Source organism: Cyanistes caeruleus, chromosome 3 (genome assembly GCF_971803275.1).
Source record: "Cyanistes caeruleus chromosome 3, bCyaCae1.hap1.1, whole genome shotgun sequence".
Classification (NCBI taxonomy): Eukaryota; Metazoa; Chordata; class Aves; order Passeriformes; family Paridae; genus Cyanistes; species Cyanistes caeruleus.
The window spans coordinates 77,689,288-77,708,075 of record NC_141703.1 but is presented as its reverse complement, the minus strand read 5'-3'; the positions used below and the strand labels follow the sequence as shown (position 1 = coordinate 77,708,075).

Here is an 18,788-nt window from a genome sequence, read left to right as displayed (position 1 = left end):
CTGGTTTAGTCTACATCTCTTTCACAACAGTTGTTTCAGCAGATACTGTTTTCTATGTCCTCAAACATGTTGTTGTCACTTTTATTATCTGCTGACCATATATTTGCTCCCTGGAATCCACTCAGCCCGATCTTGGTATTACTTATTGCCCAAAGGTATGTGCAACAAAACCACATCAAAGTGGCTTCTTCTGTCCCACTCACTGGTATGCGTCCTCTGGATCTGAAGGATGCCACTCTCTTTAATTCCTCGTCAGGAATGTTTACAGGCACAGCTAGAATGGCAGGGTATGTATCACACAGCTCATAGCGCTCGTTAATCTTGGTCAGCCTCCAGCTTTCATTGGGAATTCCCTAAAGAGGAAACTGCAGGTTAGCAAAGGAGTTGCTCTTAGACCCCAGCACAAGACAAATCCCCAGACCTGAAATTCAAGGCAACTTTTGGTAATGAAAGACATTTAAGGCTGGCACCTGGGAAGGCATTATCTTGGTAACTTGCATTTCATGTGTCTCCCCAGAGAGGTGAATGTTTTGCTCAAGTCACTGAAGAGCAGGGAAACGGGGCTTCAGGCAGGGTCACCTACAGCAAAGTAACTGTGGAGGCTACAGATGTAGCAACACAGGTGGTCCCCCTGAGCCCGTCTTTAAGATACCTCCTGATCTCACCATGGGCTTACAGAGAGCCAGGAGCAGGATAGAATGGGTGACCAACTCACTCCCCTCATGGCACTTAGCTCAAATGTGTTGGGTGAAAACTAGGGATACAAAGTGGAGTTATCAGATAGAATAGAGGGGAGGGGGAGAAGGGAAAACAGGCAGTAAAACATCCCAAATAATCAGCCTAATTTGGGCTTAGTTCAGTGCTTGTGGCACAACTGTACAAACCTCTAAAGACACCAAAATTTTAACAATTGTATGTCTCTGCTTCCATGACTGTGTGTGATGAGTAACTCCCTTGTTTCCATCACACTAAGCTCTCTGGTTGTACTAAGGACTTAGGCTGGGAGAGCAGGGAATCTCCACACATCATACACATGACCATAGAGCTCAGCATGCTGTGATGGGGAAGCCACTCAACAGCTTCCTAGACAACCATCTCCAAGAAACACCTGAAGCACAATGGGGATGACCCTGACAACCTGCAGACGTGGCTTGGCTCATGCTGGGAGAGAACAGACCAACAGGGAGTGGCTGATGCAGCTGCCTGCAAGGAGAAATTTAAACAGACCCCTGCTGCAGGAGGGGTGAGCACTGACACAAAGCATCTCTGTGGGGAAGACACATCTGCTGCAGCCAACATGGCCAGGCTGTGAAACACTGAGTGTGTTTTAGGGGAACATCAACTCTTTACACAATACACTTCTCTGTTCTAATAAACACTGCTGCATTTTCAAGGAGGGTGGTGGGACACTGATTGCCACTGTCATGGCTCCCACAGGAAATACACGACACATCCAACACGAGTCAGACGAGCTGTGATAATTACAGCTGACCCACACACACTGCAGCCGCTTCCCCATCCCAGTGGTGAGTCACACTGTCAAAAGAGGTCATGGTTAGAAATCTGAGGGGAGGCCAGACCTTCTGTCTAATATCAGTCACACACCCTGCTTTGTGAACCACTGCTGTCCTTTGGCCCTCCCTGGGAAGGAAATGTTACTACAAGAATCACCCCAAAAGCCTGAAGGAAAGCTATTTTTGGCACTGTCTGAAGCCAAAGAATTGGCAGAACCAGACATCAAGCAGTGTGTACTCACAGTTCAAGCTCACTGATTGGTAAAACATGCTCAGAGGTCTACCTGCTGTACACAGCAAGGATGGAATCTGCTGGGCCCACCAACTCTGCTGCCAGCCAGGGAATAGCTAGACTCTTGCCAGTGACCAATGTGTTTAGTGCCTGGAAGTGGACTAATGGCAAATTAGTTCTCAGTCATGTCCTAATAAGCACATGCAATGGATCCATAAGCAATTCCTGAAAATTTCACCTCCCCAAAATCTGAATGAAAATTAAGCTGTCAGCACAGTCTTGGCAAGAGAAATGGGAGCCAGCAGGCAGCTACATGGAAGAAAAGCTCCTTTTCATTTTACCCAGCAACTCTACCAATGCTCATGGAGAAGGCCAAGGAGTGGCCAAGCACCCTCTTCACAGTGCTGGGCAGTGTGGCTTCAGAACACACTGCCTGGGCCAGAACTGAGCTCTAAGTTCTCTAAAGCTCTCCAAAGCTCTAAGGCTTTCAGCTGCCACACTAACAAATTTGAAAGAAATCTTTCCTCTATAATAGTCCAGACCAGAAAAATCCATGACAAGCTCCCAAAGAAAGAAAAGATGCTGTGTGTCAGCATTCAAATTTCTTTTGACTCATGGGGAATGTCTGCTTTTCCCTGGCCCAGAAGCCTTGAATCACAGCACCACCCAGAACGCTTTGGATTTGGATCGTGACTTTCTCTAAGGACTGGAAACAAACAGAAATAAGCCAAGTGGGCTAGAAGAGAAGCTGAATTTGCATCTTCCCTGGATGTTTGCCATAATGCAGTGTAGCTTCTGCATTTATTCGTGCTCCTTCACATTTGCCCTTTCTCCAGCTGGAATCAATAGAAAAAGCTAAACGTGATATAAAGCACACTGGTATTTCCTCATCTAAGCTGCATTTCACTGCTTGGTAAATTGTAAGCACCCAAAGCCTACAATGAAACCAAACTGTTACAGATGTAACTCAATAAGCCTCTGCAGGCTAAGGAGTGGCTCTCTGTGCTGCCTGCCTGTGCACCTGCAGGAAGAGCTCAGGCATGCCTCTCTAAAAGCAGGGTTGTGATCATCCTGAAGCTGCCAGGGCACATGGCATGGCCATATCAGTGACCAGAGACTTCTGCACAGGTATGTCTTCTTCAGATAAATTAATGCTGCTAGCAGCCCCTGATTCTAGGGGAATTCATATCTCTGGTGGCTGCCTGAGGGCAAATTGAGGAAAGCAGCAAAGCCACAGGTATAGTCATAAATTAAATATACCCATGACTGTTCTCACTAAGCCCCACTGAACCAATGCATTTCACATCCGTACTAATAAACTCATTTATCCTCCAAACAGGATATTTTTTCCAAACTGCCACTGGTGATCCTTGACTTGCATCACAGTACCTCTGTGAGTGGCTAAAGATGCTCAAACACACTCACTCATAAGGTGAATGGTAACAGTATTTAGGTATACCTGAAACTTGCCCCTGTGCTTGGGAACACTCCTTACAACTGTATCATCTAACCACAGAGACACAGCCTTTGTGTCCTCTCCACACACAAACTGGACTTGGTTTCCCTCTAGAAAGACATTCATGCCTTACTGTAATGACTTGGGTTTGGTTATCACTTGATTTATGCTTAACATTTTAGAAGACAGAGTTTATCACTTGATTTATGCTTAACATTTTAGAAGACAGAGTTTCTTTGTTTGCAGGGAAAAACTGTTGATGCCACACCAGCACAGCACCGACACCACCACCTTGCAAAGCACATGGTTAAGATTAAGCACATGGGGATCCTTCACTGATAGGAAAAAAGAAAATTTCCCTACATGCAGTCACACCTCTCTATGGGATCAAGCAGATGCACTCTGAGATTAGATATGTAAGTGCACCTTGATCTGTAGCAGGCAACCCAGAACAGAGCTGGAGAGCCAAGCTGGTCCCTCTGCCATTTACTGAGCCCAGGCTGTGCCCGCTCAGCACCAGAGCTGTGATCTGTTCGGCAGTGGAGACACACCCAGCATAAGCAGGTCCTCAGTTAAACCATGCAACATTTAACAGTTCAATCCTCACTTTGCTCCCCTAAGATACACCCAACAATTCTCTGGAGGATGATGTTATCAACTCTACCTTTCCCACTCTGCTTGGATACTAATGCTGGGCACTTCTTTTATCCTCAAAACAGGTCAGTTCTTCTAAGTTATTAGTTTCTACATGTTTTCTCTGAAAGCAGCAACCACAGCCCTACACTGTGGCTCCCCGGTAGATATGACCAGAGCAAAGGATATTAGACAAGAATTACTTTTGTAGGGAAACATCACACAACTTCACAACCTCTTGTAATATTTTCCAAATGCTCCCTATCTTATTAAGGAAAATAAAGCTTTAAGTTACTCCAAAGGCATCTTAAGGACTTTTGGTTTCAAGTGAGTCTTATTCACTTTACAATTCTGTTTTATATTCTGCCAGCCCATGTGTAATAAAAATCAGGGAGCAATTTCAGTTTTAAATTTCATTTGCCACATGTGATTCCATTTACCAACTAAATCTCAAACCTCTCTGAGTTCCTTTTGTTCTCTACAGGTTGTTTATTACTCCCCATAGTTTTACACAATCACAGATTTTTAATAAGTTACATATTTCCATCCTTCCCAAGAATGCTAACAGGGAAGTTAGGAGTTTACTGAGCATCTTTCCTAATTGCTACAACTGCTATCATCTCAACATATTCCTATTTATCGTTATAAAAAATATAATAATAATTAGTACCACACTCACGCTTGCCATGTCTACCAGTGTGGGCATAGATCTTACCACGGATCTTGGTTTAAAAGTCTTTTCTGGATGTCTGGTAGCTGGAGTTTACTTTTGCTCTACTCCCCTCTCCATGTGCCCCTGCTCCCACAGGGAAAAGACTGACCCGGCCTAAGATATCCCAAGTTAATGCCTGGCCATCTTGCTGGGCTGCTGATACCCTAGGCCAGCTCTTCTCTAACAGTTTTTAAACCAATTCCAGAAGGTCCTGCTGACAGTGCATATGTCCTGCTTTTCTATTTCTGATCACAATTCATAGAGTCAGAGACAGGTAATTCCATTATCTGATTTGATGATGCCAGTTTTGTTTCACTGTTAACGAATCCCTGCTGCCATTTCAAGACATAATCCTGATTTACTGTAGTATTTGTTATTGCTTTAGCAGAACCTGGTTGGATTAAGAAAAAAGGCTATGACATTCACACAGATAAATTGAACATCCATAGTTACAAATGCTGGAATTAAATAAACAGACTGAAATACCTAAAAGTTTTGGAGGGAACATAAAGCATCAGCCTGCAGGACCTAAATCAATCTACCAAAAGGGATGAAATTCTCCTCCTGGCCAGATCACAACATAAACATCTACTGCAGTATGGTTTTCCTCTTCTTCAGCAGCTGGTGTTGGTCAGTGTTGGAGATAAGGAACTGGAACAGATGGATTGTGTGATCTGGAATGGTAGTGACCGTGGCCTATCACAGGTAAAACTCACAGAAAGACTGTGGCTGCAAAAAATCCTGGTTTGGCTTCGCTTTTGCAGCTACCAACGTAAGGAAATGACCATGGGCTTCAGCACATGAACATTAGTTTGGCTTCTTGACACAGAGGCCATCAGACAAGTTTGTCCTCCTCACTCACAAACAACACAAAAGCAGGCTACAGCACAAGTACACACTGCAGCAATCCCTCAGCTGTGTCATGTTTTACACCCCTTTGCTTTACAGAAAGGCCACGAAGAGCTGCAGATCACAGGCATGCAAACACATGTATCCTTTCACCATGTAACCAAATTCCTGACTAATTTAAGGTGCACCAAATCACAGTAAAAAACTAATATGAACAGAAAAGCTTCTACCATAAAAAACAACATGCCAGGATTTAGAAAGTAGAATAATCTACATTGAAATTATCTAAGGTCACCCTTTCTTCTTTCCAGGTGCTGTAAAAATGTCTTTTGTACTTCACCTGTTTTGACAAGCTTGGCTGAGTGAATGCTGTGTTTTCCAGTAGAGATTATTTTGATAGCACAGGTATTCTTTAGCTGTTACTCCAAAATTCTCAGCCCTAAAAAGAAGCATCTTGCTCAAATAGCTTGGGCTGCAAATCCAATACAAGCAGATTCCCCAATAAAAGAACCACCAAGAAGGAGGTAAAAAAACAAAGCAGTAATTGCTGCATTATCTGATCTTATGGTCAAGTTGACCTTAGACACAAACTGATTACAAACAATTAGAGTCTGTATCAGCCAGGAGTTTAGATTGTGGCACCTCATTGCAAAACATACACTTCTTTGCAATGAAATCAGCATACAGTAAGATACAGTAAGATACATCTCACTTCCCATTAGCAGCCTAGAAGCCAGTGATCTATCTTAGGCAGCTATTTTAGGAGAGAACAAATCACCCCCAACAGTGAAGCGCTCTCTTCCCATCTGTTAATGACAGGCCTAGATTACCAATTTAGAAGGCAAGAAGACTAGAGCTAGAAAAATGAATCCTTAGGTTTTGGGTTCCAGGAATCGACGAACAACTAGGCTGGGACAGAGGTTTGGTTTTGTTTAATTTGATGAGAAAGACCCAAATAAATCTTCAAATTGCATGGCTTAAAATTTCTTAATTTTACAATGGAAAATTGGTTTTACTCTGATGGATCTGGAAGAGACAGAAGCTTACGTCCAGGGCAAACCTACCTCCAAATAATTCGCTCCTTCTTCTACATGAGAATTTTATTATAAAATAATAGTGTGATTTCATTATAAAAATCAAAAATTCTCCCATCTTTCACTCCAGAGAGGACTACTCAAGTGTCCTTTTTACCACAGTATTCCTAATCGACAGCCTGTCACTTCATAACCATTAATACCTTTGATCAGTCTACTCTGGACACACTACAACTGTGTGTTCTAAACTATGGTAAATCACAGTACTCTCTCTCTCTAGGTTGATCCCTATGATGAGAAACCACACCTAAGATAGTGAAGGCATTCTACACTTAATTTTTTCCCCCCAAGTTGCTGTTTAAGACAGGAGAACTTGGAAAGAATTAAAACTAACACAAGCAGGCACTGAAGAGTGAAATTCAACAATGGGATGCCTGTACATGAAACATCCATTCCTCACTGCCAGCAGCACCTGATCACCAAGCCAGAGCATTAGTTTTTTCTACCAGAGCCTAAAGTCAGCTCTCTGCAACCTGAGCTAATGTCCATCAGTGGATGCCTCTATCTCTAAAGCTGTACTGCTGTCAACAAGCACTGCAGTCTGGAGATCAACATCCTAACTAAGCCTGCATGGCATTTGTCAGCAGAATCATTCTCTGTTCCATGTAACCTGTAATTATATTACTGCACAGACCCTTGTTCCTGAAGAGTAGAGGATGAGGAGGGATCTTGCACAATACCCACCTGTCTTCTGTACTCCCAAATTGGGTCATACACTTTCCATCCATTTTCTGGGAAAACCTCTTTGTACTCAAAGGCAAAAAGTGGCTGAAAGAAAAAAAAAATTACCATTAGGAGCCCACTCAGAGCCCATTTGCAGGATGTTTGATATCTCCAATAGTAATTCACGACTGACCCTTCTTTTTCCCCACTGCATCACTTTTATTTCAAGGCTTTATAGAAAAGATTAACACTCTCACTGTAGCAGGTAATTAGTACAGCAATATACTTTCCAATATGTCCCTGATCTTGCTTGCCTATTACCTAGCACTTCATGGACAAAAGGAGTTTTTTATCAAAGAGAGAAGAAAAAACTACTTAGGCAAGAATACTCTTACAGATTAACGACCAGATCCTTTCAACCAGCATTTGAAACAACAATTGTAGTGTCATAACATTAGAGAACGGGGGGCTGCATTCCAGATTTGGGACAGTGCAGTCACCATTAGCTGTAAACCTCTGACAGATGTCACTGTGATTTGACTACTTTCCCTCTGTTACAAGGCTTTATCAGTAAGTCATTCCCCATGCATGAAGGAAGGCCCTGTAACAGACTCTTCCTGTTTCCTATATGATCTAAACTCCTACAGAATTAAGTTTAAAACAGATTTGAAAACCAGCACTTCACATCCTTCAAGAAAATGCACCCCACGTAAATACTGTATTAAGTAGATGGGACAGAACAAAACAGTTTACTGCTACTCCGTGTCTGTTGGCAAATGCTGAAGAGAAAACACTTACCAGATTATTTGAAACTGGAAAAGCATATTTCATTAGGTTCTCAAATATGGATCGTCTAGTTCTCCCTTCAGGCTTATGAGCAAACCGCAAGTTTCGAATATCCTAGGGGAAAAAAAGAGAGAAATCAAGTTACAAATTTCTGAACCACTTCAAAATCCAAGAAATCCAAATGCGAGAATTCAAAATGGGGTCACATGACAATCTCTTTCTAGCACTGATTTAATACTGTACTTTGAACAATGTTGTACTGCAACACTGGGCTTGGTTCAGGGGTTTTCTACAGCCTCCAACATCAGCGCACCCAAGAGAGGGCACAGCTGTGCCTGACCACAGCATCTTGCCTTCACATGAAGTTCTTCACCTGCTGGAAGTCTTGAGGAGTGCCCTGCTCAGGAAGAAGCTGACTGACCAGCAGGACTTTGTGAGACAGACCTCCCTGGCTCTCACTGAACTCTCACGTCAAGCAGTGCCATAAAACCACTGGAGGGGATGGCCTAACAAAGGCTCCACAGAGCTACTGCAAGTAGGGGGCCCAAGAACAGCCAGTTGGGTGCAAAGCATCCAATACCATCTCCCTTTAAAGCTTCCATCTCTCAGAGCACTCAAGAGGATGTCCTGAAACCAAGCACTCCTCCAGTTTGTGCAGCAGCACAGCGTAGACAGAAAGCGGTCATTCAGGACCTCCTTTCCATAGTCATCTACAAAACTGAATTTGGAAAGTAAATAAAGCATCTCTAAGTTTTTCTACCCAAGCCTGCAACTATAATGCTTCCAGTAAAGAGGCTAACACCCATCAACAGGAAACGAGCTATCAAGTTCAAGGACATGAAGATGGTAGAGCAAGTCAGAAAATGAGACAAACAGCTGAAGACTTTGCTTCCTCACAGGGATTACATGACTTGTCTCAGAGAGAGAACTTTTCAGGATGTATAAGATGTATCTGTAGCACTCTGTTGCTGCTGTGTGCATATCCTGGTGAAGCAAATTGACATATAGAAATATGCTATAAAGGGCCAAAACACCCCTGCTACTGTTTGTGCCTGAGTTTGCCATACAGGGAAATAATACAGTTCACTCCAAACCTGACCAAGTGTGCTTACACACAAAATGGCTGAGGGCTAGGAATCCAGATCAAAACAGGGAACAAATTAGCTTGCCAGCACAAGCACCCCACCCTATGTTAGCCAGGGTGGATTATGACTGCCATGGATATGGGAGCAGCTGGATGATTTGGTACAGATTGCAGTAACTGGTCTTGACTCAGCACACCCACAGCTTGACAGTCTGCTTAGCTTCCTGGTGCCTCTAAATCACAGCAGTGACCAGAGCAGTTTGGTATTCCTTTTCATTCCTCCATCTGCTCTTATCCAGCAAGTGGCATCCTTTTAGCATTGAGGGGCTCTGACAAGCTTCTAAGCAGCCCAAGACCTACAAGATTCTGAATCCAGCTCTTCCAATGTGGTCACTGAGGGAAGCAGAAGAGCCATGCTGTCTGGAAATACGGATTTAGGAGATGAGATGGTAGCTTTATCTGCTTTGTGGGTCTATAGTTAAGCAGACATGAGGAAGCAAATTGTTAATTTTTACTGCAGTCTGTATTTCCAATGATTCCAAGGGCTCTTGAGAGGCACATGTGAAATATGTACTGCCTTGAAAGAAATGAAAGAACAGCCCTGACGAGGACTGAAGGCTACTCACCAGCCCCTCACGGCAAAGCACAGCAGCAGGTGGATATGAGCTAATGATTTAGGGGGGGGAAACGTGGCCCTTTCTTGCTGTTGAAATGCAAATGAGTGAAAGGTCTACTGAATTCCACAGTAACTGGAGTCTACCTAGGATAAGTCTGGTGGGCAACCATGAGAGCTGAGGATGCAGGCCTATACTTCTATTCAGGCACAAAGCCTGAAAAAAGGTTTGGACCTCTTCTCAAATGAGTGGAGCTGGAGAACACTGAAAATTACTTCTAAAATCATGGTTTTTGACACCTGTGAAGTCATACTGACTGAAACATTTTGCAGAACTTCCTACAGTACTACAGAGAAAACCTTTAAAAATACATGCTCCCCTTCCCCTGTTGTAAAACACAGATAAAATTTTACCTTGCATACAATCTCCAGCCCGTATGAATTTTCACCGCGACTGGAAGCACCTCCAATTTTCTCCACTCTGTTGATTACACCTAAAGATGCATCTAGGACAAAAGGAGGGTCCTGTAGACAGTTGAAATTTGTGAGTTTAAAAAAGGGAGGGGGAAAAATCCCCAGCTCCTGCTCCCTTATGTCTATATTGAAAAACATATTGCCACACTTCACACAAAAATACTCTCAAACAACACCTAAATCTAAAGATTGAAAAGGTAGCAAAAGCAGATTATTTCATAAGCTTACCCGTTCCATGCTTTTAAAATACAGTCTATAATTGGTAACAGTAAGGGTTCCTCTGATTGCTCCAGTGAAGGGGCAGATGTAAGTAACATCCTTAGCTTAAGAAAAAAAAAAAAAAAGTAGCTGTTAATTTCACAGTTAATTTATGGGAGAAAAATTATGCCAGCAACAATAATTGTGGGGTCTACCTTGCAGATCATGAAAACAAAACAAGCTTAATCTGTGGTTCTAGCCTAGAGCTAATTTGCAAGTTTCAGTTCTGTGGTGAAGGTAAGAGTTTGGGTAGAGACAGTACCATCACGCAGAATCCTAAATTTGCACAAAACTACTACCTCTGTCAACAGGCCAGTGTTTGGTACAAACTGTTTGCTCTTGCTGCCAGTAGCTGAGAACATCATGCATGAAAAGAGGAGAGCACTCCTGCCTGGATGCACACATTTGAAGCTGACAACAACCTGTGTAAAAGCTAAGGATTGTGCCCAAGATGCTTTGTGCCACCAGGAGCAGGAGAAGGCAGCTCTCATACATGTGATTTTTAGGATGCTTGGGTCTTTCTGTCCACCTTTACACATGGAGTCAGCCTTGGGATGAAGGGCCTCATGCTAAAAGCCAGCAGAGCTACAGTGATTTGCAGGAGCCATGAATCTGTGTAACACCCAGCTGCCAGTGATCTTAGGTCTGAAGTCAGCGATCAAGTTACTCTGCACAATTCAATTATTTTTGAGCCTGAGTGACGGTGACTCAAAACAGTCCCCTTCTTAAAAGGCCTCAAATGTTTCTCACTTATTCCAGCAAAAGGCAAGAGGTGCTGCTGGCTTTCCACAGCAAACACCTCTCCTAACTGCCCTTCTGTTTTATATCAATTAAAAATGCCAAGATTTAAGTTGCTGCCTCCCTACCTCTATCACGTCTTCTGCCACTGAAGCGGTTGTGTCTGGCTGTGTCGAGGCAATGGTTTACAATATCACCAAGAAGTTATGACACCCCTCAAAAACACAGAGGAGACACACTGGCCAGAGCTACCAGATCCATGAAAAAACTCCCTGGATAATCTTAATAACCTCAAGCCTCCAAGCCCTAGGGGACCCATTTTGCAAGGGCTGTGTCAGAAGGACGGCTCGCCTCCCACCCAGAAGACAGCCACCATGAACATGAGGTGTGAGGCTACTGGGGGTCAGAACGGGAATCTAAATTTCTTCCACCTTTACCCCATGAGATTTAGCCCAGAGGGGGAAAGAGAAGAAGTCTGCCTTATTCCAGGGCACTGGCAATTCATATAACTAAATCATCCTCAAGTCAGCTCTGCTTCTGCATTGTCTTCATTGACTCTTGAGATCTGGATGTGGAGAAAGATCCTTAAAATATTAGAAGTGACTAATTTGCAGAAAAATATGTAGCACGCAATATCTGGTTAAAAAGAAATAAAACATACATATCTATAAAATCATGCTAGTAATTCCATTATTTATTTACTTACATAAATTTACATGTATTTGTTTGAAGGACAATTAAATACAAAATGCTTATAGCCATTTCTAATTAAACCAAGTGTTTCATTAGTGTCCAATTATTAATCACCTCTTTTCAAAGACTAGTTTGACAGAGGTTTGAAAGCAGACTCAGGAAGCATAACAAGGGTGAGGGCAGCCTGCCTAGTTTTTCCACCGGAGTTCTCATTACTCAAAATGTAATTTTGAAATGCTTAAAAAAACCCCAGCAAAATCCACTAATAAGAAAAGCGTGCATTTACATCTGAAAAGGAACAGGATTTCTGGGTAAAGAGGAAAGGTGCTAGAAAAATGTTTTCCAGGTAAGGAACCCCAGGCACGATCTCAAACACTGGCCTTGCCAGCTTGTAAGCCACACCACCTTTCACATTTGCATTTTATTAGCCTGGTTTCCTAAGGAAATAATTTTACTTAATTACACTGCGCATGTACAAACGTACCTACACACATGGCTTGTCTGACCTTAACCCTGCCACAGCTTGTATGATTTCAGCAGTCTCTACTTGATAAACAGGCATCTCCAAGGCATTAAAGTGCTTCACTGTTTGTGAGAATGAATGCCAGGTATAATAGAGAGGTTGTGGTGGTGCTATCACCATGGGAAAGCCTAATGAGCTCAGCCTTTGGTATGTATAAGAGAATACATATGGGAGAAAGAAACTGGAAGCCACATTTACTAATTCCCCTGCTTGTGGAATTCCTGTCTTTTACAGGCCAATCTTACCCTAGATTATTGGGTTGGCTGAAAATATTTTTTCTTCCCTTCCCTGTAAAATACAAGGAGGATTACATTTGCCTTTCTTTGCACTCTTAACAGGAAACAATTATTGCTGATGAATAACAAAGATTTCCTTTTTGCTGCCTTTAGCTTCTTGGTGGAACAGGCAGCTGCTGTCTGGGCTACTCCAAAAACCACACAGTCTTATAGATTTACATGGCTCATCACACCATTTGCCAACAGATAAAACACTGGTAACTCTGATCTCTTAAACCATTCCCTGGGAAACCTTCAAAATACTGCCTCACTGTCAGAGCTAATCATATCTGTGGAGTGAGTTAGATATCAATCTGCAGTGTATGGCTGGAGTACGAGTTCAAAGTCCTTCGGAAAGAGGTTGAGAAAAAGATTAATCATTGAGGTGGGCTGTTTGAAGGTTTTCTTCCTTGTTTTTATATTGTTGTTGATGAGTGCATTTTTTTGAAGTGTTTTCAATTTTCATTTTTTGATTTTTTATGTTTAGGACTGAAGTTGCACTCTTCCTTGTCATCTTAAGAGGCAGGCAACATGTTAAAAAAGCCAATGCAAAATCTTTCACAGAAAATTAATCAAGAGGCTTACTCAAGCCTTCAGAATAGAGAGCATCAGCAAATCCGATGCATGTCAGATGGTCTGGATGAAAAAAGAAAAAAAAAACCATCCCACATCACAGTAAATTCCCTGCAAAAGCACTGTATCCTTTCTTAGAGCCCATGACAGAGATTTGACACATAATTGTGCTGTGTCAGCCTAGGAAGTTACCCTGTGGCAAGGGCAAACTGAAACAGTTGATCCACCTCCTCTCATGAGGCAGCAAATGAAGAGTGGTACAATTCACCCCATCATTCATAGTAAGAGCCTTAAATTGTTTTGTACTTGCTGTGTGCTGAAAGAAGACACAGTTACCTTGGCCCATGTGAGGTGCAGTACCTCAACTAATGAAACAACCTGATCATGGTTCCCAAAACATCCGCAATTTGCTGTTGTTGATCAGTGACCGCCAAGATATTTTGCTCTAAGGATACTCTACTGTTTGTCAGCAAACAACAAGGAATTTACTCTTCACATACCCATGTCTTTAATGGTTTCCCCAGGCAGCAAAGGTGGCTCTTCCATTTCAGCCAATTTATTAGCCTCCCTCAGGACCTAAGCAAAAGATACAAGTACAAACAGAAATTCATTATGTTCTCATAAAGCAAGAAGTTTACACTTAGAGGTCATCAGTGCCAAGAACAACAAATATTCAAAGATCTTCAAGTACTGCCTAGGGTCTCTTCAGAGGTCAACACCAGGCTCTGTGCTTCGGCAGCACACTTTCCAGGTATCCTTTCACGCTCCAACCTTCTCTTGCCCAGGCCACCTTCACAAGACAAATTCTCTCACAAGTATGGACAGAGCCAAAGGAATCAGTTCCTTTCCTAGTAGAAGTGCTCAGCGATTACCACAATGACACCAACTATTCAGCAGAGCAATTTCTACTTAACAGTGAGGAAAGTTGAAGAGGACACCCTGGTCACTCCACTGTGCCCAGTGAGGGTCCCACAGCTGCAAAAGTCCAGAGTTGACTCAGTTACAAAGGTACCATTTTGACAGGTATATATAGGAGATACAGTTTTGATTTTATTTTTTTGGCTGCCAAATGACCCATTCTTCACTTTTCTTTGGGTTCATGTTATATCACAGGCCATGACTTCTCAGACCTGTGATTGCATTTACACAAGGGTTTTCACAGGAACAGCTGCTATCGGGGGCAGATGGACATTCTAGGAAAGCACGGCTATAAATAGGAAAGCATAACCTGAGGTCTAAACCTGTAAGACCTAGGAGAGAAGTGATCAAGATTGAAGTTATGTCTATGTGGCCAAATGCAGACAGATTTAATCATGTCCGTGCCTCAAACTGGACAAATGACCACAACCTCAGCAGTACAGTTTGCTCAACCTCTTAAAACAGATAGACAGAGCAGGTAAGTTAGTCCAGACTCTGCCTCATACCGTAGCATGAACTTTGAGTTCAAGGTTGGCATGTGCCTACCTGGTGAAGACAGGCAGAGGGAGCTCACTGCTGCTCACAGCTGAATGTGCAGGCTCACCCAAAATGTTTTTCTTTATTATAATGCAAGGAAAGAGAAAAGTAATTGTTTCAATTTGGTATCAGGAAATCCCTGCAAAGAAAATTCAAAGACATAGCCTAACGTGGCATTCTAGAACCTGACATGTCTGTGGTCAACTTTCATGTAGGATCAAGCCAGAGGGAGAGCCTCAGGGAAGAAAAATTCCCTAAACTATGCAAAAAAAATTGGAAACAAACCCAAAGAAAGCCCTTGCCACAATAAGAGCACATTCCAGCATTTTCACACAACAGATTGATGCATAGATGAAAAGATTAACAAGATCAAAGCCTTCTTGAGAACAAGATGTACATTTTTAAAAATGCATTCAAAAGACTCTTAGGGAAAAAAAAAAATTAATAATAAAAGCAAGTACAGTCCCAGCTTCCTAACAGAAACCTCACAACTGCACCCACTTAGATCATGTCTTACCACGGAGGCCGCCAGAGAAGCTGGGCTGGGGTCCACAGGGTGAGCAAGGAGAAGTCACCATTGACAGAACTCATAGTGGCAGCAACTTGCTGGGAAAGTTCTCTTCCCCCACATCAGCAGTATCAGTAAAAATAAGGTTTTGCTGGTATAACAAGCAGAAATCAATGTTGAGGACTTCTTGTCAGCACAGCTGTGCTGGCCAAAGATCATACACCCCATCAAAGCCCTGACTGAGGACCTCCCTTACAAAAGCCTGTGATGTAGACCCACTCTCAACTCCTGTGTGTCCAATTTTGCGCTTGAGTAACAGCCCTGAAATTAGCAGGATAACATCTGGATTATGATAAATGAGATGAAGGCTTCTGGCTTATTAGCCCATAAGTGGTGGTCATCTTTTTGGCCTTTCATCTTGGAAGGACATTAGTGAAAATACACTCTGTGTTCAGAACACGATCACAGCTTCTTTGAGAAGGTCCGTACCCCACGCGGGCAGCAGCTGCTGCCAGGATCACTTCGGTCAACAGCTGGACTCGCCGCTCTCCTGCAGATGTCAGCGGGAGCACGTCCAGCTGTAAACATTTGCGGGACTGGGCTGTATCTTAAGCCAAAACAAATATGAGGTAAGACACATAGAAAGAACTCGGTATGACAAACATCTGCTGAGGTGGCAGAGGTGGGCAGTGCTCAGGTGGGCTTTAAACACTGTCCTGCAAGTGGGGGAGAGAAGGAGGGAATAGGCAAGCAGTATGAAAGACAAGGACCTGCATGTCAACACTATTCTCTAAAGACAAGGCTGAAAGTCTATTCAGTTTAAAAAGCGTCTCTTGTAAGTCTAATAAAATCCATCTGCTCACTCACAGTTCTCTGAGATGTCTCCAGGATCAGAGGACAGGGTAAGCAATCCAAACCTATGCTTACTTCAACACAGGGCAGAAGACAGCTGGCTTCCTGGAAGCACAGCACTTCAAGGTCAGCCTCCTTGCCTCCCCTCTTATTATTTCATTTTTGTTGGGGTTTTTTGCTACAGTCTTGAGGACTATACTCATTTTCACCACCCCTCAAGTGACTTCAGCACAGTACCTATCTCAGGTAACAAAGCACTGAGTCCATGATGATTTCAAAGTCAGTGCAAGAACATAATACCCTGGACAACAGTCATCCTTCCAATGAGGCTGAGACACATGGTTAGAAAGCCCAGAACAAACACTTCTCTGTTGTGCCAGTCTATGCACTGTCTGCTCAGCACTAGATTTTCAGTGAGCCTCTAGTTGGAACATGGGCACTTGAAACTCATCCTGGCAGAAACCAAAAAATGAACGGTAGGCATTTTCCTGAAACCCACCTCCATCAATGGCTCCATAAAATTGATTCATGGAAATGGAATCTGTGGGGCTGAAAACGTAGGCAGCAGGCAGAAGACATCTGCAGCACCACTGAAGGACAGGGGCCAGCAGCAGGTAAGAAAAGTGGGTGGATAAGAGAAGAGGAGTTTTGGAAACAGATCAAGGAGAAATAATGGTATGGGACAATGCACATGAAGCTCTGAGATGACGTCAGTGTCATAAATGGGCCCTTTGCTCTTTATATGACTAAAGAGATGACATGAAAAGCCCTTCCATCTTACTGCCAATCCTTCTCTCCCCCTCAAAATCCAAAAATGGTTCATTAAACTGTGAGAAAAATCTTTTTTTGTACATTAGCCTATTTTCAAGACTCTAAAAATAACACTCTTGGGCCCAAATTTAGCCCTCTGCAAACCTTACAAAATTAAATTAAGAGCACCAGTAAGGCGAGGAAGCAGGGAAGGGAGCCAGGGACACGACTGCGGCAGCCTGGCTGCAGGGGGGGTTCGGCAGCTGCTGATACATAAATGCTATTGAGGCAGGTACTACATATGCCTGCAGCTGAAATGTGCTACCTGCATGTACCTTAGCCTTTTAAATTCTTTTAAAAAATTAATTTCCTTTAAATTAATTTCCTACTGTAAGTGCAATAAAAAGAATTCTTAGAAATCTGCAATGAAGAACATACCTACAGCTGGGCAAATCATTATTACTTAGGAATAGGACCACACTGACATAGAGTCACACACGGCTCTTTCCGTCACAATCATCACTAAGATGGTTTCTGTAAGAAACTGATATAAGGACCAAAAACTAGTGGAATACTTTGCCTTGACTCTATGTCAAACAAGGTCTTCGTTATTTTTTCCCCACAAAATTGTTATGCTTGGAAACTGAATCTCTGAAGGAATGAAGGCCTGTTACACACCAGAACAGCCTTTATTTCTGTATTCTTTTACTAAGTAACATCATCTATCCATCCCACCTGTCAGCAGCTCTCCCTCTAGATGAAACAGCTCTCTAAGATTCTGAGAATGGGACTATCTTAGAATCTAAACACAAGTCCTGGCTCAGCTCAGAGGGTGTGAGGACTTTGTGCCACCACCTACCTTTGTCCTCTGCTCAAGCAGCGACTTGGCAGAACAAACCCACACTGCTACATTCAACAACCACTTCTCTACTCCAGGATCCCACCTTGTGTAAGCTCCAGCATAGTCACCCCCAGCTGAAGGTGCAGCGCTCTCTCATGCCCTCCCAGCTACTTCCCTCAAGACAGGGAAGCTGCTGTTTTTTGAGACAACATCCAGATATGAGCAAAAAAATAATCATCTCCTTTTCTTGCATGTATGGGGTCAGGAAAAGAGATTTAAGTCCTGCTAAAAAGGCAAGACTGCTGTGATTCAGAGTATTGCAGTTCTGGCAAGTGTCTCCAACCATATATTCACATTGCCTCCTAACACAGCAGCCAGCATGCTGCTACAAAAATCCCTCTCCTGGATGATGTTCCCGCACAATTTGTGCATGCAGCTCATCCTGAGCAGCTGCATCCAACCCAGGGTGTTACAGAGTTGAATTGCAAGCACACTCTCTACACAGGGTCTTGAAAGTCTGTGCACCACTGAACACTGTTCCAGAGGGACCTGAGAGGGTACATGACACTCTAAATTCAGGGTCTGCTTTTTAACTGTGAACCAAACAGCTGCCGTGTTTTCCTGTTGTAGTGCCTGGTGAGGTGCTTGCCTACCAGCGATGCTGCACAGCCTGGCTGACAACCCCCATCCTGCACTGAGGCCAAGCCAGGACCGCTTCCTCCTACCCACCCTGCCACTGCTGCCATTGCTTCCTTGCCTAGCTCAGTCAAGATGCCCGGGTCCACTTTATGGCTCTTATAATGGAAGTTTTTCATAACCTGGATCATTTTGCCAGGGCTAGCTTAGGGTGTGACTGCAGGAGTGAAGGCAAGCAAATCCTGGGCAAGAGAGAGGGAGAAGCTTGAACCATCCAGGGAGAGAGTAATTTTATCCCCGGATACTGCACAAGCCTCCTGATAATGAAGATGGACGAGGAGAGCACCTGAGGTCCCTCCTAGCCATTTGCCAGTTAGTCTTTTTTTACTTTCTCCTGAATATTTGAGTCCTGAAATACACAAAGGTCAGATTGTTTGGCTTCACACAACTTAAGGGCAGACAGGTTTGTGTCACCAAATTGTTGTGTAATATTTTTCCCAAGTCTGCTGAAATTCTTCTACCCTGAATCACAATAAAAATGAGCAAAAGGAATCTTTTTTGGCTTAAACAATATTA

At 43.1% G+C, this 18,788-nt stretch overlaps 1 protein-coding gene across 14 annotated transcripts in view; it reads right to left on the bottom strand.

Moving 5' to 3' along the window:
- Window positions 1–18,788, bottom strand: part of MTMR2 (myotubularin related protein 2) — a 65,886-nt gene that overhangs the window by 11,274 nt on the left and 35,824 nt on the right. For all 14 annotated transcript variants that reach the window (XM_086882026.1, XM_086882031.1, XM_086882027.1 and 11 more), the window contains 6 exons: window positions 13,671–13,746; window positions 10,339–10,433; window positions 10,051–10,161; window positions 7,952–8,053; window positions 7,175–7,258; window positions 204–353 (listed from right to left, as the gene is read on the bottom strand). In XM_086882026.1, the coding sequence (XP_086738152.1) occupies window positions 204–353; window positions 7,175–7,258; window positions 7,952–8,053; window positions 10,051–10,161; window positions 10,339–10,433; window positions 13,671–13,746 (618 nt within the window). The remainder of the gene's footprint in view (window positions 1–203; window positions 354–7,174; window positions 7,259–7,951; window positions 8,054–10,050; window positions 10,162–10,338; window positions 10,434–13,670; window positions 13,747–18,788) is intronic.